The sequence below is a fragment of the Diorhabda sublineata genome, chromosome 6 (genome assembly GCF_026230105.1).
Source record: "Diorhabda sublineata isolate icDioSubl1.1 chromosome 6, icDioSubl1.1, whole genome shotgun sequence".
Classification (NCBI taxonomy): Eukaryota; Metazoa; Arthropoda; class Insecta; order Coleoptera; family Chrysomelidae; genus Diorhabda; species Diorhabda sublineata.
In genome coordinates, this window is record NC_079479.1 from 9,258,116 (window position 1) to 9,283,759 (window position 25,644).

The 25,644-nt window shown below is 31.2% G+C and overlaps 1 protein-coding gene across 1 annotated transcript in view; it reads left to right on the plus strand.

The window, feature by feature from the left end:
• The first annotated feature begins 1,168 nt into the window (after positions 1-1,168).
• Positions 1,169-25,644, plus strand: part of LOC130445205 (mucin-2) — a 53,320-nt gene continuing 28,844 nt past the window's right edge. The window contains exon 1 of the mRNA XM_056780749.1: positions 1,169-1,562. Within this exon, the coding sequence (XP_056636727.1) occupies positions 1,499-1,562 (64 nt within the window). The 5' untranslated portion in view covers positions 1,169-1,498. The remainder of the gene's footprint in view (positions 1,563-25,644) is intronic.

A 25,644-nucleotide genomic window follows, 5' to 3' on the forward strand; every position in this document is an offset into this window, starting at 1 on the left:
TTGAACCTCGGTGAGGCTTTAGGAGTTCACCTGAACCATGAGAAATGTGTGTAGATCCCTGTTGAACGTTTGGAAGTTCACCTGGACCATAAGAAATGTGTGTAGATACCTGTTGAACGTTTGAAAGTTCATCTGGACCAAGAGAAATGCGTATAGATTCCTGTTGAACCTTTAGAAATATACCTGGACCATGAGAAATGTGTGTATATCGCTGTTAAATCTTTGGAAGATCACCTGGATCAAGTGCCGGAACATAAAATGTGGAGCACAATATTCTGTACAAAAAAAGGTTTCAATTTTTTTCTAACCTCAAAATTTCCATTATAAAATGGGTTTGAATGCTCAAAAATATTAGTTTACTTTCAAAAAAGTTTCGTTCTCTTAAACCAAATATCCGAATACAATGTCACGACTCGCAATCGATTCTGTGTAACGTGCTTTCACAAATAAAACTTAAAATTTTCGAATCAAATTACTCTTGGACATTTAAGGAGATATTAATGGAAAAACGGGACATTTTGAAGTATCTACGCATTTTCAAAATTGTAAATATAAGGATACATCATATTGAGAATGTGTTTATATAAATTTGAGATTCTAAGTTTCAAAATGAGTAGCAACCTAACCGAGAACGAAGATAATGTTCATGAAAATATTGATAATAACACGAACGACAAATCTTTCGTTGGGTTTGCTTGTTTATATGGCGAGTGATGAAATATATCCATTGAAAAACTTCAAGTGTTTATATGGCCAATATACCTCTACATCTCGTCGAAAACTATGCTAGTTTTTCAAGAGTTAGAGCAGTTTCCATGTTCGTCTGGAACGTAAATTGACACCGCAAGAGGATGCTCCTGTGTTGAGGGATATTTAATCAGAAATAATGGTTCCAACCAAAAAAAATGACTAAGAGACTTTTTTTGTAGAAAATTTGGCGCTCTACATTTTTTCTTGGAACAATTCCTCTTAGTTTTCGAGTTAATCGCCTTTAAAAATTTGAGTTACAAGTTCAGTAACCGAAAACCTCTGGGAATCTAGAAAATCATAAGCGCCCAATTTAATAACGGGTTTAAACCTATTCCAGTAGTAGGAAGGTTGAATGGAAATTAATAATTTCCAATCCCCTAATCAAATAGTCATACACCTCACAATAATTTTGCTGAGGATTAACTAAAAACGAGTGTAATTAAACATCAGAACTGGTATTTGTTTATCGACACAGTAACACAATCAGTTCTTGAGTAGAGTCGGAGTCTTAAAAGCCGCTTTCTACCTCCAAGCGGTTACCGAATGCGTAACAAGTGATTGGGACATTCAGTTACTTCTTGTACGTCGAAGCGAGTGTCCACATTATAAACAAGAATAAGAAGTGAAAGACTCAGAACCGCGCGAAACGTAACTGTCAATACTCGGTGGGAAATTGTTTTTTTTTATCTATAAAATAATGACATCGGAGTGAATGAGTGCCATTGGATTTTTGGATCAAATATATAATATGCTGCAACCAAGGAACTCTGTGTTGTTTTTGATTCTATTTATTTTAGTGGATTGTTTCAAAGGTAACGTTCTTCAAATAGTCCTGATTGTTTTTTTTATTGTGGTCAATAATGAGCGAGTTGAAAATTCGAAATTTCAGTAACAAACAATTTTCGAATCGAATATTTTTGGTAAACTTTTTATTATCAATATAATATAGTTAGTGAAGTTTTTCACCTCAGAATTTTTTGAAACAGGACCGATTTACTTGAAATTTGGCGCAAAGTTGTAAAAAATGTCAATAATCATTATGGATATGGCGCCGATTGATATTTCCATCTCGTTGGGGGTTAATACCCCTTCTCGGGGGTGAAAAATAGTTTTTAAAATATAACCTAACCATAAATCGATAGATAATCAAATTTTAAATAAAAAAAATTTTTTCGAGAAATCTATATTTAAAATTTTAAGTGAAAAAAACTACGTTTTAAAAGTATTTTCCGCGATTAACTCAAAAGCTATGCTTTTTATTTAAAAAAGTGCGATAAACAAGATTAAAGCTTAAAAAAACCATGAAAATCATTTTTTATGAAGAACAAAAATGTAGCTCTTTTTTTATTTTTATAACTTCGAAAATAAAGCAGATATTACCGTTTAAAGTTTCCATTTTAGTGGAAAAATAACCTGTCACGAGCCCTTCAGCCCTTTCCCTTCAAGAAATAAATCAATAGAGAATCAAATTCTAAACAAAAAATATTTGAAGAATTTTTTCCAAAATAAATAGTTTTTTAGTTATTCACGATTGAAAATTTGAGATTTTGAGTGAAAAAAACTACGTTTTCAAAGTATTTTTCGCGATTAACTCAAAAACTACGCATTTTATTAAAAAAAAATGATAAACAAAATTATAGCTTATAAAGGAAAAAAACAAATTTTTTAGAATATGTTCTATACGTCCAATACAAATCAATATATATTTAGTGGAAGTGACCTATTTAGGGGTGAATACTCGATTCGATAGACTCAACTTCAAATAACGGAAAAGAAGTTAATTTTACGCCCACAACGCTTATAAAGTTTTTTGTAGTACTCGAAAAGACCTTTAAAATGAGCATTTATAAAAGTAAATTGAACCAAAATTGAAAAAGTTATATCCAAAAATAAATTGGTCGCTGTACAGCTATACCATTTCCATCAGAAATAAAATTAAACGTAGACCTTAGTTTTATTTTAGTGTTATTCATACGATCCTGAAGTTAAACCGGTTTAGAATACGTATTTTTCGAAAAAATGTACGGTAAAAGTAGAAAACGTCTTTTCCATTTTTCAAAAAAGTTGCAAAAATTGCATAATAACTCTGAAAGTATGAAACATACCAAAAAAATTATACAAAACAAAAATATAACTCTTTTTCCAACGAATATTTTGTTTTTTTTTTCTATTTCTGTAACTTTGAAAATAAAGGAGATACTTTAGTGGAAAAATAACTTGTCACGAGCGCACGAACCCTTCAACCCTTTCCCTATTTTCATTAGCTAGGCGTTGAAAAGCAAGCGTCGAACATGAAAATTAGCCATTTAACAGTGCGAATATAAACTCGAACGCAAGCGTTTGTGTTTATAAATCACACTTCGTAATCTATTTAAAGGTCGATGTATAAACTTTAACGCTCGCGCTCGCGTTGCGTCCTCGTTTGGGTTCAATATGAATTCACTGTTATTTATAAACACAAACGCCCGCGTTCACGTTCCAACGCCTAACCAACCTGAAGTCGAACGTAACGTCAAAGAGAGCGTCAGCACGAGCGCGAACGTCTAGACTTATAAATCTACCTTAATTTACGTTCAACGCGCTCGCGAGCGAGCTTTAATGAACGCGAATTTAAAGGCTTATAACTCAGAGCCGAGGAGTCCTATGAGGATTTTTTCTTTTACAATATTATTTTACAATAAATCCCCGTCAGATTATAATTTATTCAGATCCATAGGGAAATAATTATGTGGGACAAAATCTCAAAGAATGGTTTTACCAAGTGCTCAAACAGCTTCCTAAACGTTGAGTTAAAATCATAGAATACGATGGGCTACACTTCAAATATTGAGGCTTTGAGACACCCCCAATAAAATTTCTATAAATCATGTTCAAATTCTTGAAATAACTTTTTATAAGTACGATTATGTCGTATATAATTGGAAAATAATTTGATATTGAATGAAATCACTCGTTCGTACAATATTTTATCACTTCAAACAAATGGCAACTTTCACTTTTGAGTAATAATCGAATTCAAGGATACATTACATCGCAAATGTGAAAAGTAAGAGATTTAAGTCGTGATTAACTTATAAAATATTTGTATTCCATCAGTTTAACACGTTGACTGCCAACTACAAAATAACTCATAATTCACCTCCCCCGAAGAGTTTTTTCACATAATTCAACTATGAAATAAATTTTTTTTTTTAAAATCCTACATTTTCTATACCTTTCAGTGATAATTTCGTATTTAAATTATCATTTTTAATGATTTAATCCGATTAAATGGAATTGTGGAAATTGCCTTGGCCGTTAACGTGTTAATGAAATAAGAAAAGAAAATTAAAGGAATGAAAGATTTAAATATTTATTTATATATATAACTATTTCAACTTACATCCCTTGGAGTTATATAAGATTTATTTCTACTTCGCATTGAATTTATTGCTCGAAATTTTATTAATTCAATTATATATACTTTTCGAAAAGAAATTATGGACGGATTTGATCATTTCGCAGTCTATTATGAACCAAGGAAAAAACGGAATATTCGAAAACATTCTGAGCAAAAAACAAAATAACGAATGGGCAATGTACTTGATTTTTTGACACGCTGTAATGAACACGATGATGATTTTCTTTCTCAGATGGTCTCTGGGATGTAGCACGGGAATTCTTACCACTCCCCAAGAATTGAATCTCGATTAATAGAAAGGAGACACACATCATTTCCAACGAAACTTAAGTCTAAGAAAATCTTAACACGTCGAAAATTCATGTTCACCATTTTTTGAAACTGAAAAGACATTTTACCGATTCATTTATAACCACGAGATTAAACGATCAATGCATATGTTTACTGCGAGTATTACTGACAAAAATTCTCCTACAAGAATTTACTTGGGACATGTTTGATCATCCTCCGTACAGTCCGGACCTCGCCCTTTCATATTTTCTCACACCTAAAATAGTCAACAACTACGTTGTTGAGCTGATTAAAAGTTCTATCAAGCAAGTGAATAAAAATTTGTGTCACGTCATGACAAATAAGATTTTGGAAGTTATATCGAAAATTAGTTGTAAATTTTTGTACAATAAATATTTTACTCAATTTCTTATTCCTTTTGATTTGTTTATGTTTCTAAATGTTTTTGATTTTAGGTCTCTTCTGTTTCAAAATTAGTTTTTTTTGATAATTTTTGAAAGAAACATAAATTTTGACGTTTCGACTTTTCTTTAAGTCTTTATCAAAATATTTTGATTAGTTTTTTTGATAATTTTTAAAAGAAACATTAATTTTGACGTTACGACTTTATCAAAATATTTTGATTAGTTATTTTGATAATTTTTAAAAGAAACATTAATTTTGACGTTTCGACTTTTCTTTAAGTCTTTATCAAAATATTTTGATTAGTTATTTTGGTAATTTTTAAAAGAAACATAAATTTTGACGTTTCGACATTTCTTTCAGTCTTTATCAAAATATTTTGATTAGTTATTTTGATAATTTTTAAAAGAAACATAAATTTTAACGTTTCGACTTTTCTTTAAGTCTTTATCAAAATATTTTGATTAGTTATTTTGAAAATTTTTAAAAGAAACATTAATTTTGACGTTTCGACTTTTCTTTAAGTCTTTATCAAAATATTTTGCTAGTTATTTTGATAATTTTTAAAAGAAACATTAATTTTGACGTTTCGACTTTTCTTTAAGTCTTTATCAAAATATTTTGATTAGTTATTTTGAAAATTTTTAAAAGAAACATTAATTTTGACGTTTCGACTTTTCTTTAAGTCTTTATCAAAATATTTTGATTAGTTTTTTTTGATAATTTTTAAAAGAAACATTAATTTTGACGTTTCGGCTTTTCTTTCAGTCTTTATCAAAATATTTTGATTAGTTATTTTGAAAATTTTTAAAAGAAACATTAATTTTGACGTTTCGACTTTTCTTTAAGTCTTTATCAAAATATTTTGATTAGTTTTTTTTGATAATTTTTAAAAGAAACATAAATTTTGACGTTTCCACTTTTCTTTAAGTCTTTATCAAAATATTTTGATTAGTTTTTTTTGATAATTTTTAAAAGAAACATAAATTTTGACCTTTCGACTTTTCTTTCAGTCTTTATCAAAATATTTTGATTATTTATTTTGATAATGTTCAAAAGAAACATAAAGAAATAAATTTGAGTATTTTAATGAAGACTTAAAGAAAAGTTGAAACATCGAAATTTATGTTTCTTTTAAAAATTATCAAAAAAAAACTAATTTTAAGACAGAAGAGACCTAAAATCAAGAACATTTAGATGCATTAATATTTTCCTTGTATATGTATACTTTTTGTTTAATAACCAATCGGAACTAACTCGTAGTTTTTAGTAAGGAAAAAAAAAATGCAACGAAAACTACGCTAATTGAAAATTATTTTCACATAACTTTCTTGGTATACCCGTCGTCTTATATTTACTAAACGAAAATAGACACTTTCTTTCTGTGAATGTCTAAGATGAGAGATCTCTATCTAACAAACTTTCACTCCGTACCTTTTCTAAATCATGATTTTGCCTTGTCCGTTTTAAAAACATTTCACATTGTATACGAAGACAACGAATTCGGAATTTCAATAATGAACAGTTGTCTCGGTCAAATTGCTAGGCTTATACACTGTGACCTTAATATGATCATTTTGAATACACACATAAAATCGCCGGACTACTTCAACTGATCAGATAAGAAGCTTGTTTTGTATCAAATAAATTTCTGATATCGTAATTCACGCTTAATTTGAAAGCCATGAATGTATTAGATCGTAATATCGTCTAACCATAAAGTAGGTAGAGCTGAAGTGAAATCGGTCAATATTATATTGAAAAGATACTTTATAATGTCATACGAATAGGCAATTTCTTCAAATAATATTTTCAGTTCCCTACCTAAATGCCTCGAAGTATTACTCTGACATCAATCAAAATACGACTTCCACTTTATATATTAAAATCAATTCTAGAGTCTTCGAATTATCGAAATAAATGCCAGCGTATTCGCTAAGCTTCAGGACAATTAAAAATCATTCTAGTACAGTTTAGATCAACCTATATCGTTTGAACAGATTTTCACATCATTTTAGATCCTTTTAGGACTATTTTACATCATTTTAGATTGGTTTAAAGCATGTTAAGGACAATTTAGATGAGTCTGCATCATTTTGGAACATTGTCACATCATTCCAGATCCTTAGACCCGTTTACATCATTTTTGATCATTTTAGGACATTTTATAATCATTCCAAATTGTTTTAAGACAATTTAGATCGGTTTACATAATTTTCACATAATTCCGAATCCTTTGAGGACTAATTTAAAACATCATAGATCGATTTGGGACATGTTGAAATCATTCTAGATTGATTTAAGACAGTTTAAGTCGGTATATATCATTTTAGAACATTTTCACACCATTTTAGGTTTTTAAAGACATTTTAATATCATTTTAGATTCTCTAAGTAAAATTAAGTCGGTAAACATCATTTATAACATTTTAACATCATTCCTCTAGGATCATTTTATATCATAGATCATTTTGGGTTATCTTGAAATCATTCTAGATTCTCTCGGGATAATTTAGGTCGTTTAAGGATGTTTTAAAATAATTCTAAATTGCTTTAAGATAATTTAGGTCGGTATATATCATTTTGAGACATATTCATATTATTCCAAATATTTTTCTGGCAGTTTTACATCATTTTAGATCGTGTTAGGACATTTTAAAAGCATTCTAGATTGTCTTAGGATAATTTAAGGAAATATATATCATTTTAGAATATTTTCACATTATTCTAGGTCATTTTAGGACTAGTATAGATCGTTTTAGGATACTTTACAATCTTTTTATATTGTTCCAGGATAATTTAGGTCAGTATATATCACTTTAGAACATTCCAGATCATTTTAGGTCGTTTTAGAACTTTTTTTGGATCATTTTAGTCTCTTTTAGAACGATTTAGGTCGGTATATATTATTTTAGAACATTTTCACATCATTGCAGGTCATTTCAGGACCTTTCTAGATTGTTTTAGATCCTATCCTTATTTCAAAGAATGGCCAAATCGAGGCCACAAAGTCAGCCTAAAACATACAGTTGAAACTACTGAAAGTGTATTGAAAATGATGTATGTGATACAAGATTTCAAATTTATCATGATAAATGTGGAACCGTTTTACTAGCTAATGAATTGAACAGATTCAACAATAAGTATAAGTTATGAAATACCCACGAGTTTACAATTTAAAATGCGCAAGTGGAATCATTTTCATAATCACGAATTGACATTCACTGGAAACCGTAGAGTCATGTTGTTAATATAAAACCTTGACATTAACAAAAATCGACGTCTTTCTTATAATATCTTCTTATAATTTATATAAATGTATACTCACACAAAATCTTTCATTTAAAATGAAGCTATAGGGCTATTTGTGCAAATAAATTGTCCAGAATTGACCATAATATTGGAATTTTAGATATCTGTGTTAAAACAGTGCGATATAGTCTTTAAACTTTTCCAAAGTGTCGAATCAAAAAAAGGAGTATTTTCCAAAATCTACGAGTCACTCATCACTTCTATAGAAAACAAAACGTTACCCCTGGATGCTTTTGAAGAAGCTGGTAAAGAAAGAGAATGCTCAGAAGAATACAAGGACGTGATCATTTTAGGGTTAATAGCTTCTTCACCATATGCGAGAGATAACAACATCAAACTTATTGTACCCACTTGATCTTGCGGATGATCTACAAGAAGAACGAGCTCTTTTAAAACATTCTTGACAATGAGTTTAGTGTAATTTAACTTATTTATTATGGAAAAGGATTTAAAAGAAGCAGAAATGGAGACTCATGCGCATCCCAAATTACTGAAGCAATAACCTTCCCAGCTGACTGTTGTGTCTTTGGACGCTTCTGACTTGGTTCACCGGCTGCAGTCCACTTGGATGAAGATTGTTTTGATTCCGGAGTGAACTGATTGATCCATGTTTCATCTATTGTCACATATGGATGCAAAAAATCTGTAAACATGACCAAAAACTCGACAACTACTTTGTTAAAAGCTTTTTCATGGTCAAATGTTCAAGCATAATTGTGCCTTCTAATATCGTTATAGCATCAGCTATCTCACTCAATTTCAAATTATGATTAGATATAACCAATTTGTGGATTATTTTGATGTTTTCTGGAGTAACTACCTCAATTGGACGACCAGAACTTTTACCATCATCGGTGTTTGTACGACTACGTGTAAAGCAGCTTGTACAGTATTTTTTTTCCTCAAAAAGCAAAGATAAATTAACACACGAAAATAACAAAAGCAGCTTCACTTAAATGGCTGTCACTTTTTTTGACAAATCGAAATGTGATGAAATTTGACACATAGTATTTTGAAAGTTGGTACTTCATAAACGTCATATGGAATATGTCAATTGCAGCGCCATCCGTGTGTCAGTCACACGACTTATTTAGTGATGTATTAAATTCAATCATCTTCGAAGATCTGTAAATGGCTATTCAGTTCCTAGTTGGTTATCTACCTCTGATCCAGTATTTAAAAAACAAAAACAAGTGAAGTAGCACGACATTAAGCTCCTAGGGGAAACCCAGATATACGTTAGTAGAACAAAAATCAACAACAAGGCCCGGAAGAGGGATACGAATGTTTGTTTTTATCGGATCTATATCAAGAGGTGGTGGCAGTCCTTTACAATGATTAGTGAGTGCATAAGTCTTCAGTCGACCATCAGTCACATCTTGAAGATAACAGTAATGGGCTGATGGATAGTGCTTCTCCGATCTCACTCAATGTTAAAGAAGACCTTCTGCCTACTTAAGAAACCTCAATTGAAGCTGAGTAAAACAATAAAAAGAAAATGAGCGGGGCTGCATGTATATTTATTGTTACGTTTATTTGTAAACTGGAATTTCTGGAATCAACACTCACAATTACACTCTCTGATATGATCGTTTCGATAACCAAGTTATCGTCTTCAGAGACTGAACGTAAATTGAGTCTCTGAAGACGATAATTTGATTATCGAAACGTCTATTCCGCAGATTGTTCATTACAGAAACAAGGAAGAAACTATAAACTTGTTTCTTAGTGTTGTTAAAGTCGTAGTTGATCTATGTGAGTTTTTGTACCAAATTTTTGTCAAAACTCTTTTATCCTTATAAAAAAATGATTCATGAAATATTTTGTTTAGATATGGTGAATGAAATTAACAGATTATTTAGTATTAAATGATTTGTTGATATGAAAATTGAAGCAGGCAACTTTAATTGGATTTTTTTAATTATATTTTTATTTATGGTCATCAATGAAGTATACCAGCGACAACGGATTAGACTTTATAATTTATTATAAATCAATTTCGTAGAAAGTTTTTCTTAATTACAGCCGAAAACTTATATCGATTGAATTAATAACGAATTTCTAATTCATTTAATTACTCTGGCCGTTAAGATTTTTGTAACAAGCGAAACCTATTTTTAAAATGGAAATACTCGTGCAATAATAGAAAAAATATTTATTAAGCCCTAACACGTACCACTTTTCTATAGCTTCATTATAACTGTTTACATTAGCAGGTAGGTGATTTTACGTTAAATTTTATGGTCGAAAAAACACTTGAACTATATTATTCAGAATAATAAACATAAAAATTAGTATTTTGTTGAGTTTCATGGTAAGTGGTTCTCTGTTCATAGTGCAAAATGTGATTATAAAGACGAAAATATCGAGTCAAACGCACCGCTGTTGCAAAACTTCTCCTCCCAAATTTTGCTATATTAGTGGAGAATTTATGGTGGAATAGCAAGCCAGGGCCTTTTCCAAAAATGTGAAAAAATCCTATTTCAATTTTTTTTGTACTTTAATTGGAGACCAAGAAAAGCAGTGGGCCCACCACGCGTGCTGGGTTAGTTGTAGTGAGTCATTGATGCAGTGGATGAATGGAAAGAAAAAAATCATACCGTTCGCAATTTCATAGGTACCAACCATTTTGAAGACTGATAACAAATACTGAAGGTTAATCTAAGAAAGGAAACCACAAGATCGAGTATCCAAATTTGCTATACGACCTGTTCTGTACCGATTGCGACTTTAGATTAGCAACATATTGTTCTAGAAGATACTGGAGACAAGGTATAATCATGAAGCTCCGAAGAACCCTATTTTTACTCCAAGAACCAGATCCGGCGATCTATATTTGATGGTTCAAGGTAAGTTGAATGATTTAGCACGTGATTTGGGGTTATCAAAGCAACAGTATGAATTTCTTGCTTCCCATCTTAAGGAATGGAACCCGTTAGCCAAATAGTAAAAAATTAAGTCTTTTAGAAAAAGAAATGTTACATTTTCTGCATACTACAGTTTAGAAAATTCGTTGTGTGTTTGTACGGATATTGATGGTCTATGGCGACTATTTATTGACTCGTCTAAATACAGTTTAAAAGCAGTGCTATCACACAAAGGAAATTTAAAACCGTCTTTACCAGTTGCTCAATCTGGGAAGATGGGGACATGAAGGTGATTCGAATTTTAATGGGACCTCAAGGAAGGTTTACGGAACATTGTTGTTTTCTTTGTCTATGGGAGAGTCGGGCAGTAGATCAACGCTATGTAAAAAAACATTGGCAAGCAAGAAGTTAGTTTCAAACGGGATTTGAAAATGTTAAGTTTATACTCCAAAAAATGTCCTTTTGCCCCCACTTCACAATAAACTTGGATTTGTAAAGGTTATGGATAAAGAGGGTGATGGATCCAAATATCTTTCCCCATGACAAATTGAAGGAAGGTATTTTTATTGGTCTACAAATAAGAAAATTGCGGGACGATGACAATTTTGCAAAAAAGTTCACGAACATAGAGCATTGAAGCCATTTGTTAGTGTTGTGAGGGGATTTTTGGGCAACAATATGGATCCGAACAACCAACAGTTATCTGATGAACTTTTAGACGCCTACAAATCCCTTGGTGCTCGAGTGTAATTGGAAATTAATTTTCTCCATTCGCATTTGACATTTTTTGGGTGATAGGTTCCACCAAGATATTAGAAAAATGGAAATTCGGTATCAAGGACGATGAGATTCGACCATGATGGGTAATTACTGTTGGTTTTTAAAAAGAGAAAGTGCAACCTCTCATAAAAAGACATAATTAATATTTAAAGTGATTTTTTTTGAAATTTTTGTTTTTTAATAAATGTGAGGCATGTTTATTATTATCGTCAATATATACGATTTGAAAAACGTGAAATTTTTTTATAAATATTAAATATTTCATCAATGAATATGGTTCTTTAAAATGTAACATAAAATCCTTACGTATTATAATTTTTTTCATATTTTCGTAATTGTATAATTATAATTTGTATTCAATTTGGAGTTTTGGACAGCCACAATGAGATTCATAGATCAAGCGTAGAAGTCAACAAGAAACGTGTAATATCTTTAATAATTTATATCCTAATCGAAATACCATAATAAAATCTACTGTCAGTAAATTAGTAGAAGAGTTTAACGAAACTGGCTCTGTCGAAGAATTATCCAAATCAGGACGCAGAAAAACTGCATCAACTAAAAATAAATCTTTGGATGTTACTACAAAATTTTTTTTTGTCGACCAGTGTTATTAATACCTATAATTTTAGTATTTTCAAGAATCATTAAACTTTTTATTAATGAAGATTATAACTAGATCATTCCTAAATAGGGAGAAATCTGTCTCTTAAGACAGGAAATTTTCTTCACATTTCTCAACCTTATATATATTTTATGTAAGAAATTTAAAATTCATTGGAAAGTAACTCGTGGGTAAATATTATATTGTTGAAGAGGTCTCACAAATATGTGAAGTAATTGATATAAATTGTAACAGTGAGAATAAAAACAGTTCACAATACATTATTGTAACGAAAATTAATCGACCTCATTTTTGAATGTTGAGAACTTACATTAATAGGTAGATCCAATTTTTAATGATCTATAAACTATAAACTAAAGTCTTCGTTGATTAATCTTTCACATCATTTAAACTTTAATAATTCAATAATTATTCTAATTCAAGTTTCAAATAGATATCAAAATTGAAAATATTTTGTTAGGAATATTAATAGGTTCTAGATAAACTCGTATTATAGAGAGTGTCTCATAAATAGTACCTTTTGTTTATTAAATAATACAAAAATCGCATCCCAACGTTCAGAAATTCTTCGAGATGTTGGTAAAATCATTTTTTGGACTTGAATGCACAATGAAGTAGAAGAAGAAACTTTATTTCTTAGATCATTGACAAAGGACAATGTTTTATACAAGAATTGGCGAGTTTCCTATTATAATTAATATCTTTGGCAGCTTTTATTGTCTTTTTCTATGGACAAGGGTTTATTCTGCTTATTTGAAATACGTCTCATGGGAAAAGACTTGGATGTCAGAATAGTAAGTGTTTTTATGAATCTAGAAAGTCCACATAGCCAGAGATCATATTCCAGTTGGTGAGACATGAATTAAAGACAGTACAGTTGGTGGATTCTGAATTATACGATGACACGACGTAGCATAAAGTACTAGAACTGATCTTGGTCTATTCCGGGTAACTTTCGCTTGATAGCTAAAGTATCAGAATAATTCAAAGCTTCAAAACAAGAATTTTATCTCGAATCGACCTCTCTTTGCGACAGGTTGTAGTGATTTTTCATATTAGGGTTGTTTTGGTTAGGCAACGAGCTGTTTACACACTTAACGTCTTCAGAGACTGAAGGTGAACTTGGTTATCGAAACGCTCTTCACACAGTGTAAATGTGAGTGTGGTGTAGTGGTAGTGAAAAAAGTGTGTTCTAGAAATTTCAACTTACAAGGAATTGCTAGCTAAAAACCGTTGGTAAATGGACTATTATCTCACGATTATGATAATATTTCAGTGTGAATGAATTATAATAATTGTCATTATATCCACAAATTTTTGGAACGTGATTTTGTTTGAAAAAGAAGACATCAATGATCGCATATAAACGAAACTTTTTATGCATTTCTGATGTACGAGTTAAAAATATCTGTATATATGGCAATATACTTATAGTAAAATCATGAAAATTTCTACGTTTAGGTTTTCGGATACGATCTTTTTAACTAAAATATTTTCAAAGATGTACCGGTTCAACTGAAAATCGACTGTAGCTCTGTTATTTTAAATAAAACACCCTAGATATTAATACATTTTTGAATTCTTCATAAAATTTTAGTATACTTTTGTCTGAAAACTTTTTTCGAACAATGCATACTTTTTGAGTTATTAATTTTTTTGTAAAAAATTTGACCGTTGCAGACTGTTATAAATTATTTTTTTACCAGGATACCCTTAAAGATATGAATATGGTTTCTGTTCGGTTGCTTTAAGCAAGGTCAGACGTATTCGAATCTATGTTGAGAAATTTTTCATTTCATACAGGGTGTGCATAAAAAGTGTTCAAAGTTTAACTTCATAAATATTAAATTTCTTCATTTTCTTAAATAGATCCACCCGGATTTTTCATTTTGATGCATTCAGGGGTAAAAAATAAGGCAAATTCATATATACTTTCCTATACCTAAACCTCACCGTTATCCAGGTATTAAATGTTTTCTGTAAATTTTTAGAGATGTCAAGGTTTGTAAAAAAAATCAAATCAAATTGTATTTACTAATCCTATTCCAATTTTTAGTCGTTTACAAAAAACATTCAATATCTGGTTAACGGTAAAATTTAGGTTTAGGAAAGTATACATGAAAGCGCCTTATTTTTTACCCCAAAATGCATCAAAATAGAAAAAACCGGGTGGTTTATTTAAAAAAATAAAGAAATTTGATATTTATGGAGTTAAACTTTAAACACTTTTTATACACACTCTGTATAAAATAATAAATTTTTTAGCATAGATTCGAAAACATCTGACCTTGTTTAAAGCAACCGATTAGAAACCATTTTCATATCTTTAGGGGTATCCCCGTAAAAAATAACTTATAGGGGTCTGCAAAGGGTCAAATTTTTTACAAATAAATTAATAACTCAAAAAGTATGCATTGTTCGAAAAAAGTTTTCAGACAAAAGTATACTAAAATTTTACGTAGAATTAAAAAATGTATTAATATATAGGGTGTTTTATTTAAAATAACAAAGTTACAGTCAACTTCCGGTAGAACCGGAAATCGACCATCTTTGAAAATATTTTAGTTAGAAAGATCGTATCCGAAAACCTAAACGTAGAAATTTTCATGATTTTAGTATAAGTATTTTGCTATATACAGATAGTTTTAACTCGTCGTGGGACACCCTATATATACAAAGGATATTCAAGGAAATCAAGTGAAAGGTATATCTGTATAATGTTTATTGGTTGCCGTGGCTTACGTATAAGGATACCAACAACATTACTGTTTATATAAGATGCAGATATTCGACTTATATAGGTGTGACTAATTTTCAGGAAATGATATTTGATAACAACTTGTATTTAATAGTCACTTGTTTTAGTTTTATTCAATTTTTCATAACATCTCGAATTATATTCTCTCATTATTTTATTTATTTAGTCATTGTTAAAAAGCGAAATTACATACGATCAATTTTAATGAAATACGTTTCTAAATTCATGCCATAAAATTCAGAAGATAATTGCGTTTTTTTTTGAGATGAAGTTTTATGATATAAAATTATAACTTAAAATCCTTAAATATATTTTTTATCCCCTTAACTTCCCTGGCAGGAGACGTGATTGTTGCAGCCCTCAACTGAATTCCCAATTGTTGTAAATGAGTTTAATTTGTTTGTTTGTGATGTACCGGTTGAGTCTTTCGGGTGTTGTTGAAACTCCAACTTGCAGTTCAAAACTTGGAAAAAAAAAAATGAGGAAAGAAACGAGAACACAGATGGTAATTATTAAAGGAACGAGTAGGTAGAACAGATTTGAATAAAAAGGAGCTTATACTCTAGCATATGAAAAACCTAATTTTATATTTTTTAAAATATAACCAAACAGGAATTTGTTTTATTCTATTCGTTCTGTTTCCCAAATAAATAGAAAATAGGAATTTAAATGAAAACTATCATACAAAATTTGTTTAAAACAAAAGGAAATCCATAAAGATAACTAGAATTTTATTGAGAAATATAAAAAAAACAAATGAAGCTAATATAAGGAATAAATTTACTTCGATTTAAAGTCTAGATACGTAGAGAACGATTTAGAATACATTCCGAGGTTTTATTGAATTTTTCGAATGAAGCGGGAGGTCGATAACATATTAATTTGTTCAGAAACTCGAATGTTAGAATATATAAATTAGAAGTGACTACTGTACCACAATACGTGAACATAGAAATATTCAAAATGTCTTAAGAAAAACGTTTCAAACCGATTTGTATGTAACAAATTGAGTGGAAACATTGAAGATACAAAATGTAATACGATTCCTAATAAATGTTGAAATTTACCACCTCTACCTTGTTTTTTTAATTACAAAGTTTTGTAAAAGTACACTCGGAAAAGTACTTTTTTACTTAGAGATTTTTCTCAACGTGTTGAGTCGAAATGCGACTAAGTCTACATTATTTACAAATGAGGTACATTTTTCAAAAGAATTAATCATACATTTTCTCAATAATCACGTATGGGCAGACGAGAATCCCCATGAGATTATAGATCACCATTTCCGAAAGGTTTTTCCAGTAAGTCGATAAATATTGCAGGAAATAACTTAATTCATCTTATTCATCCATTAAATGGATGACATCGCACTCATTATCAGATAAAACGTACAGGAGGATGCTCTAACATTGACCTCCTCGATCTCCAGAGTTAAATCCTTGCGATTTCTGTTTATGGAGTTAACTCAAATAATCAGTTTACACGACAATCATAGTTGATATCAACGATTTGAAGAATCGTATTCAAATAGCGTCTGACACAAGTTATTTCATTAAACTTCATTTTGGAAAAAAAGTTTTTTTATGAAGTAGAAGTAAGGGTTGATTATTTCACCCCCTTATAAGGAATATTGAATTTATACCCGTGATTAGTCTTTTGCGAATGCATGAAAATTAATTTACTGAAATTTTAGGAAAAAAATATTTGGAAAGCACTTAAACAAAAATACTGTACTTAAGATTCAAGGTTATAGTTTAACACCAATTATTGAAGGTGTGGTCGTTAATCGTCTAGTTATAATTGATATTGGGAGTCTAATAATCTGCCATTTACTTGAATAATAATATTCTGTCAAGGACTTTTTTACCTTATTATTTTTTACTCGACTCATTTTAGTATATTAACGCTTATTTTCAATAAGCATGAATAGTTTTTGATGAAAGAGATCTAGTATTAATTTTGAATCAAATTATTACATAATTTTCGGTCTCATCACTACTCGAAATGTTTTGAAATGCAATACCGTGGAGTCGATCCTCTCCGTTATAGTGGAATTCTAAAATTTGATAAAATCGCGGCTCCTTTACTTTCTAGAATTCTATAAATATCTTTTCTGATATAAATTCGAGATTATTTAGCAGAGTTAGTTAGTATTAGTTAATAATTATAAGTTAGTTAAGTCGGGAATGTCCATTGTCATGGCCACCACGTTCAAAGTGCAAAGTTATCACTTCGAATATTTATTATTATAGTTTCCGTTTTGTTTGGTGTAAACTATCAGTCAAATTTTTTGCTAATAGATGTTATTGTGTGAATTATACCTCTGGTATAATACTTTCAACACATTTGTGACGAATAGTAGGACGAATAGTAGCCCTCGCCCAGTTGGATAGAAAAATTAGCTGTTTGCAGATAATCACACAAGAAACTGGTATTCGTATTTATATTGGTGTAGAATCAAACAAGTTCATGCAAGATTGCAATCAGTAAGATTGTTGCACAGGGAACGCCGAGCACGGCTCAATATTTTACAATGCAAAAAAATGCACAATCACTTGCCAATTGAAATCAAATCGATATAATCTTTTCCCGCATTCCGCAATAATTTGAGAACATAGTGCCTTCTACTTAATTTTATTATATTTGTATCTTTATTTAGTTATTTTTTTGTTTGTTTTGTAGTTTTTACAGGCTTTTGTTCACAAAATGTAACAATTTTTTGATAATAAAGCATTTCTCTCATATACACCACAAATCGTATTAATTTGGACATCTGAACAAGCGCTGCGGACGGGATGGCGGCCGGCGCGGCAACGGTAAGTTTCGACGCGTTGTACTGAATACGGAATATGCAAGTTTTTACAAGTCGCCGATTAAATAAATTTTCATGTATGTATTGTGGACCCTCATTTTTGTCACGCTCAACGTAGACCCCCGTAGAATCTCTTGTGGAACCTTAGTGGTCCACGGTTCCAGATTGAAGATCAAATATTGTTGATAAAATGTTTGTTGTTGGTATTAAACTTAGTTTTCTTAGGCGTTTTTGGGCAGTAAATTAACATACCGAACTTTATTGTTTCTCTTGGTGAAGTACTACGTAGATTAAGGGCTATTGTGACTCCAAGAATCGAGTTGGTACTCAAAAAAATTTTTTTCTTAGGCATCACAGTGATATATTATCATTTATTAAGTGATATTTCATACTCGTACTTGTACAGATTCGATTATATTAAAAGAAAATGATTCTCAATTGTCTAACCACCTGTCTCGGATGATGGAAACTAATATAACTAATCGTAATAGTTTGTAATAATTATTCTATGTTGGCTGACATAAATATATTCAATTATCTCTACGACTGACATCATCATCTCGTCATATAAAGAAGTGAAATCTCATTTACTATTGGGGTCAAATCGATGAATGCAATCGTGTAAATTATGTTTGTACATTGAATAAATAGGAATATTTCTAATTTGCCACCACTAAATTATTTTAATAATACTGAAAAAGCAAAATTTGGATCGGCAAGTAGTTATCTAAACATACACTACATCGAAACAAATAGGTCTGTATTGCACTAAATCAATTGAATTGGGGACATGAACTAAAACGCAGTGTTTTTCAAAAAAACTGCTTAAAGACATGAAGGTTGCTACAGAATGATTGTCTTAGTTTGTCATGCCGTTTCACCCACCATATCAAAGTGAGCTATTGCTCAATTTGAAATAAATCGGATCGTTTATGAAATGAAAGTTATGTATACGAAGGTTTCTACTTAAGTTTTGAGATATGACAATACTGATGTCAATATATCAAATCTGACATTGTCATCATAAAGTTTGACATTTTTAATGGTGAACGTACTCAGAACGTGTTGCTTAAGTTGTTTTTCTACGTCCATGTCTGTAAACGTCAAAACTCGCACTGTCAAAATTCCTTGTAAATGACATTTAGCAATAAACATACACGTGCGCTTTGAGAAGAAAACTTAAACTTCTTGGTTAGGTTAAATTTTTATTTACGTAATACTTTATTTGGTCTATTTACATAAATTTAGTCAATTAAAAAACATAAAAACTTTTAGCATTAGTGTGATATATTTAGGATTGAAAGAGTGATGCCCTTAAATGTAGGCAGCACATTATGCAATTTCTTGAAAATAGGACACGTTTTCATAAGTAGCTGCGCGGTTTCGTGCATAAAATTTTTCATTTCCTGCGTTTCCTGGGTTACTTACAACTCTTATTACGTAATATACTATTATAGATACTTGAAACCATGATGTAAAGATTACAAGGTGTGCTTTTGCGCAGCCGAATAGCCACAGCCAATGAAAGGCCTTTCCCACTATCGGCCATATTGCTCTTGTAGCCAATCAATTCAATGCGGGAATTTGAATATTTTCGTTTTAACAAGAAGAATTATTTTTACAATTTATTAATAAAACAAATTGTGAAAGTTTAATTAACATATTATTTTATAGTGATACAACATTTCTGCTAACTTTTTTTACACTCACGTTGATTTTTTTCTTGGAAAATAAATTCTCAATTTGCACTGCATCTTTGGATAACATAGATATTTGTATCTCAACTAACAATCAAGTGCTCGGGTTTTTACACGTAACAACTTTTTTAAAATGATTCGAGCATATTCTCGATATTTAAACAATAAATATTTGATCAATGTTAAATGAATCACCAAAAAAATTAGGATAAACTCGTAAACAAACATTTACCGCGTTGGAGGTTGAAGTTTCAGTTAAGTAATTTAATATCTTTTGTAGGAAATCTATGGAAATTAATATCTTTACCTCTACAATTCGTATTGTTATTTATGCATTTTAATTTCAATAACTACTCTAAACACTCAATGTAAATAAATGTAAAGAAATAGTATTTCTTTAGTTTTAATATGGTTTTTTTTTATCTGTGGGTTATGATGTCTATGATCGATCTGTCACACGAATGTCTCTTGTCACCAGTGTCAATTTTGATTGATTAGCATAAGATAATAGAGGTTAATTAATTTAGGTCAAGAAATATTGCTTATTTAAGAAAGGGTTGAAGAAATAAACATTAAATGTCGTTTTATAAAATGATTTTCAAATTAATTGAAATAAACACATGTGTTGCTCTAAAAAACAAAGATTTTGTTTTTATGACAAATGCACTAATTGATATTAATAAACTGTTTTTTATCACATAACTAAATCTCACCTAAAATACAAAGAAACAACATTCAATGTTTCTTTCTCAAATAAGCAATATTTCTTGACCTACATTAATTAACCTCTATTATCTTATTCTAATCAATCAAAATTGACATTGGTGACAGCGACATTTGTGACATCCATGACAGATATATCATAGACATCTTAACCCACAGATAAATTAAGTAAACCATATTAAAACTAAAGAAATATCATTTCTTTACATAAATATTAATGCAGCTGGTGACAGCCAATATGGCGGAAAGTGTGACTGCGCAGTAGAGGTCGTAAATTGGTCTTCGGTAAAAACACACCTTGTAGTCTTTATATCATGCTTGAAACATTAATCTTCGTACGATAATTTCCTGACTTTCGACGTGGATTAAACCAACTGTAGTATGCCCGATAAACTCGTTTCGAATTTCGGCGATAAAGTGATAGCTCTTCGCTACAGGATGAATTTCATGTAGGTAGTCAAAAATCAGCTATTTTCCCAGAAATCATCGATGCTGTACGTAAATTGATGTAGCAAATTCGTCGTGTGACATATCGTGAGATTGAGGCTTATTTGGGCAATAGTTTTACCCGGATACATCCAATATTGCACGACCAATAGTGAGAAGCACGTTTTTGCAATAATCAAAATGAAAAATTAGTCTTGGTATAAGAATAAAATTACCGGAAATTCATGTCTTCTTAAATCTACCATATCTTGTTATATGTATTTAATGGAATAAAATATAAAAATAAAAGAATGGTATGTCGACCAAGGCTGCATTCTGTTATAGAATAACTGTATATGTAACGTTTTTTCACAATTTTCTATTACTCTTAATAGTATTTCAGAAAAACTTGTTGTATTTGATTCCAAAGTGATTAAATAAAGAAACAATTATAAAGATCTCTTATTTCTCGTTCATTAAAAAAATTGTGGGGAAGGAATTCCTAATCCTGTTCACTACAAATAAAATTTATCATATAGGGTGTTTCAAAAAAAGGTGATGCCGTTTCTAGGATAGATAGAAAACTGGAAAATATTTGGCGTTTGCTCGGTATTCAAGATAAAGGGAGTTGAGGTTGTTTCATACTAAGGCCCCGAATTTTACACGGCAATAGCGTTATGCAGAGAAGTTTCCTAGAGGAAACTCACCAAGTAAAAATACATTTAGAGCCATTGAATGACGTTGTCGAGAAACTGGGGATGTGAGACCTAAAAAAATAAATTCTGGTAGGCCATCAACACAAGAACCATTAATAAAAAAGTATGATTTCAAATTGAGTATAAGGAATGTGGTAAGACAAACAAATGCGTCTTCTTCAATTACTTGGAGGATAATTAAAGTCCAAGAGCTCTTGCCTCTTGATATATCGGTTAGAGTGGACTTTTCTCAAACATTACAAGAAAGGACAGTCCTCCTCGATTCTACTTGATGATTCCTATGATACTAAATGGTAACCAGGACCTAATGATGGAGCTGGGAGGTGGCAATAAGAACTCAGTAATTAAACTACGCAACCCCATCGAGTTTAGGTACATTCGATTCGTCTTGACGATTCCTTTGATACTATACGGTAACCAGGACCTAATGGTGGAGCTGGAAGGTGGCAATAAGAGCTCCGTAATTAAACAACGCAACCCCATCGGGTTTGGGTACATTCGATTCGTCTTGGTGATTCCTTTGATACTATACGGTAACCAGGACCTAATGATGGAGCTGGAAGGTGCCATGGGTTATGAGGGTTTATGACCATTCCATCTCGCCTCAGGGTACTACTGTTGTACTGAAGCTCTTATCCGTCTACAACGAACCTCAGAGGGGGTTGAACAACATGAAAACAAAAGAAGCTACTACACAAAGAAAACGATGTCCTTTGAAGGATTACAATAACTGCACCTTCATCTTTTCTGCTGTAAATTACTTGTTGGTGCAGTAGCTACCTGTAATGGATCTTTGGCCAAAATGGCGAAATCTCTCGAAATGCGTTGATTCTCCATACGTTGATTCATATATGGTTCAACTGGTTCAAAAGCAAGTCTTTTGAGGGAATCTGCACGTGCGTGAACTGAGAATTCCTCACAATCTGAGTTCCATTTAAATACTACAAATGCATTTACACATGATATGTCGAGCATTCTAAAAAATACCTCATGGGCCATCTCCTGCTCTTCCTTTTTGTTGTTTTATCGTGGCAAAGTTTGTCCAAAACATCTACACCACCTTTTGTTGAGTTATAAAACTCAATTAACTCCGGTTTTCCAGAAGCAGAACCTTTTTTTTAGGTTTTGGTGCATGAGCAAGAATCATTTTGTTATCTTGGTACAGGTATTTGGTAGAATCCTGTGGAGCAGCAGATAATAATGAAGGCGGTACCTGTGGTACCAACGATTGTCAGTTTTTTTTTCTATTAGTTCCTGTTATTGTTGAGGTTAGTTTTAGAACATATTCAGCAGGAATTGGCGGATCCGACCCAACGCCTACTGTAGACGTGAAAACTAGCTTCACTTAGTGAAATATTACTTACCAGAACAGTTATTTAGTTCCGAGCATCCCTCGAGGCCGACTGATAGGGTTCCTTGGGTTCTCGTACTACGAATAGTTGGCGGGGAACGATATACTCAATATGAAAGGTATTGGGTCGGATGTGACCCCAACCTTACAATTAATGGTTTCACGATGGTCAGACTCTGATCGCGTATTTTTATTTACCTGGAGAGGTTAGTTTAAAAACAACCTGTATATGCAATTATGGAGATGAGTTTAGCGTTATTCAGCTTGCTTCTAATTACAATTAGAAACTTCTCAATTCGAATAAATTCATTTATTTTATCCGGTATTGTCACATTTCCTCTTTAAAACGTTATCTTGAAATCGTTGAAATCTGCAACGGTATTTTGGAATTATAAATTCTCAATGAAACAAATTCTAGTGCCGTTCACCGGATTCGATGAATCCGTCAGCCTAGTCGGTACAAGTGAATAAACAAAACGGATACAAACAGCAGGATGTGGGTCACTTGTTTCGAAGACGAACTTTATGTTCAACGTGTGGTTCATCCGAGCTTCGAAAGTGACTGACTAGACATATTTAATAAGAATGTGGGCTTTAGTACGTTATCACGTAATTTTTTCTCTGGTTAACTTACATTTTTTTGTTAAATGAGGTAAATTAACGTGTTCGTAATACGGCAAGGACAAATTTCTAAAATTTTTACATTAAATATATGTAAACCGGATTTTAACGCGAATTAACATGCTATTTAATCAATCAAAATCTAATTAAAGAATTGTAGGAATAGTTTTTTATTTTCTCACATTTTTTTTCTATTTCCAACACGTCCTGGACAGGATAATTTGAACAGTACGTGTGTGGTCTATTCTTTCAATAGATCTTTTTAAAAATAATCATAATACAAATAGAATTACTGTTCAAGGAATTAATCTCCTATCCAAATTAAAATATCAGCTAATAAGTATGTGATTACATACAATTCGATCGCGAAGTCTATATATGGAAAATATAAATACATGCTTGCATGGAAATGATTCAGTTTCAAAACTAAGTTCATCATTTTTGATAATTAAACATTAACAAATTTCAATATTGTTGTTTATTGTAAAATATTTCCAACTCACTTTCAGTCTCTGATGAAGATAACACGGTTTTCGAAACGCTCGTCAAACAGTGTAATTTCAAGTTTTTAAAGGTCACGAAAATCATGAAAAAGTAATGGTTAAAATATTTTAGGACAACTTCTTCATTGATTTCGAGGAATCGAATGCTCCAATACATAATGCTTCGATTTCCAAGTTTCCTTCTATAAGAATGTGGCTTCACAGATATGTAGTCATGATATGGATTCGTTTGACTATTTTTTGCTTCCAAAGCTAAAGATATTAGAGTTGTGGTGTACTAACATTTTGTCTCTAAAGATGCATCATATTATCAAAGATTCTTCGAGAAGTTTGAACTGTAATTTATATTATGTATTTCGAGAATTAGTTTTACCAACCACTGGATGATATACACGGCCTTTTCTATCTTTATGTACTGTACACAAATTTTGCCCATTTATTTTATCAAGTTTTGCTTTTCTCCATTTTGGGACTCTTCTTCTAAATCTAGTACCAACTACGTCATCCCATGCTGTTACAGGTATTCTTCTTTTTTTTATTTTCGCCTGTATCTGTATACAAGTGTGTACGATAAATAATAGTTCAAAAACTTTCAGTATGGCGCTGGTGTACATAAAGTTTATGGTAGGATTGTAAATGAATTAAATTACGTCGAATTGCAATAATTTTTTACTCAAGTATTTCATTATTGAAAATTCGTTAGGTTGTACAAAATAGTATATAGTCCAGTGAGTTTCGTGCTTCGATTTCTGCAAATAACTCGGAATCTATGCCGAATTTCAAAAAAAGTGAAGGGATCAAAAATGTAGTTCAAAAATTTTCCTACAAAAAAGGTTTTATGTGATTTTTTCCTAATCTCAAAATTACTCTTACAAAAAGCGAATTTCGTGTTATTGGATTTTTTTCACAGTGCATTTTTGGGGGAAACCCAAAAAATTGAAATTTAGAGGTATATTTCTGAAAAAAAATACCGAGCAGGAAATTACCTTCAAACAATCTCAAATATGATTTTTCCTAACCTAAAAAAAATGCCAGAAATCTTATTTTAAAATCTTGATTGTTGTAAGTACTCTAAACTTAAGTATCGGATAGGGATAATCTTTAAAAACGCTATTTTTGTGATAACTTTATTTGAACATTTATCAAAAATAGAGAAAATAAAATAACCTGAGAAAATCGCAAAAAGATTTAAGAAAAAAATGTCGTTTTGGAGCTCTTGGCGAGTTTTCAAATTTTTGATGGGAAATCGAAGGTTTTACGAACTTAACCTAACCTAACCTAACCATGAAAAAATCTAACATTAATGAAAGGTATAATTGGTCTCATCGTAATCGTCTAATTGACGACCTCAAGCAAGGGTTTGCTGCTGGGTGTAGCAGAATCAAAGACACATGTGTTTTAAATTCTCCCAGGCAACCAGCAAAAAACAATCCCGTTCGTGTTGATTTCCAATTTCCAAAAGTCTGAGTTTTTTGCAGATGCAGTTGAAAAGTAGAGACTCTAACAAGTAAAATGCACTTTCTTTCGTCCCGAAATGTTTAGGTTTGGAGGAGATACAGAAGTTTCTTCTTCAGCTGGGGACGTAATTTTCCTCAGATTTCACATGGCGCT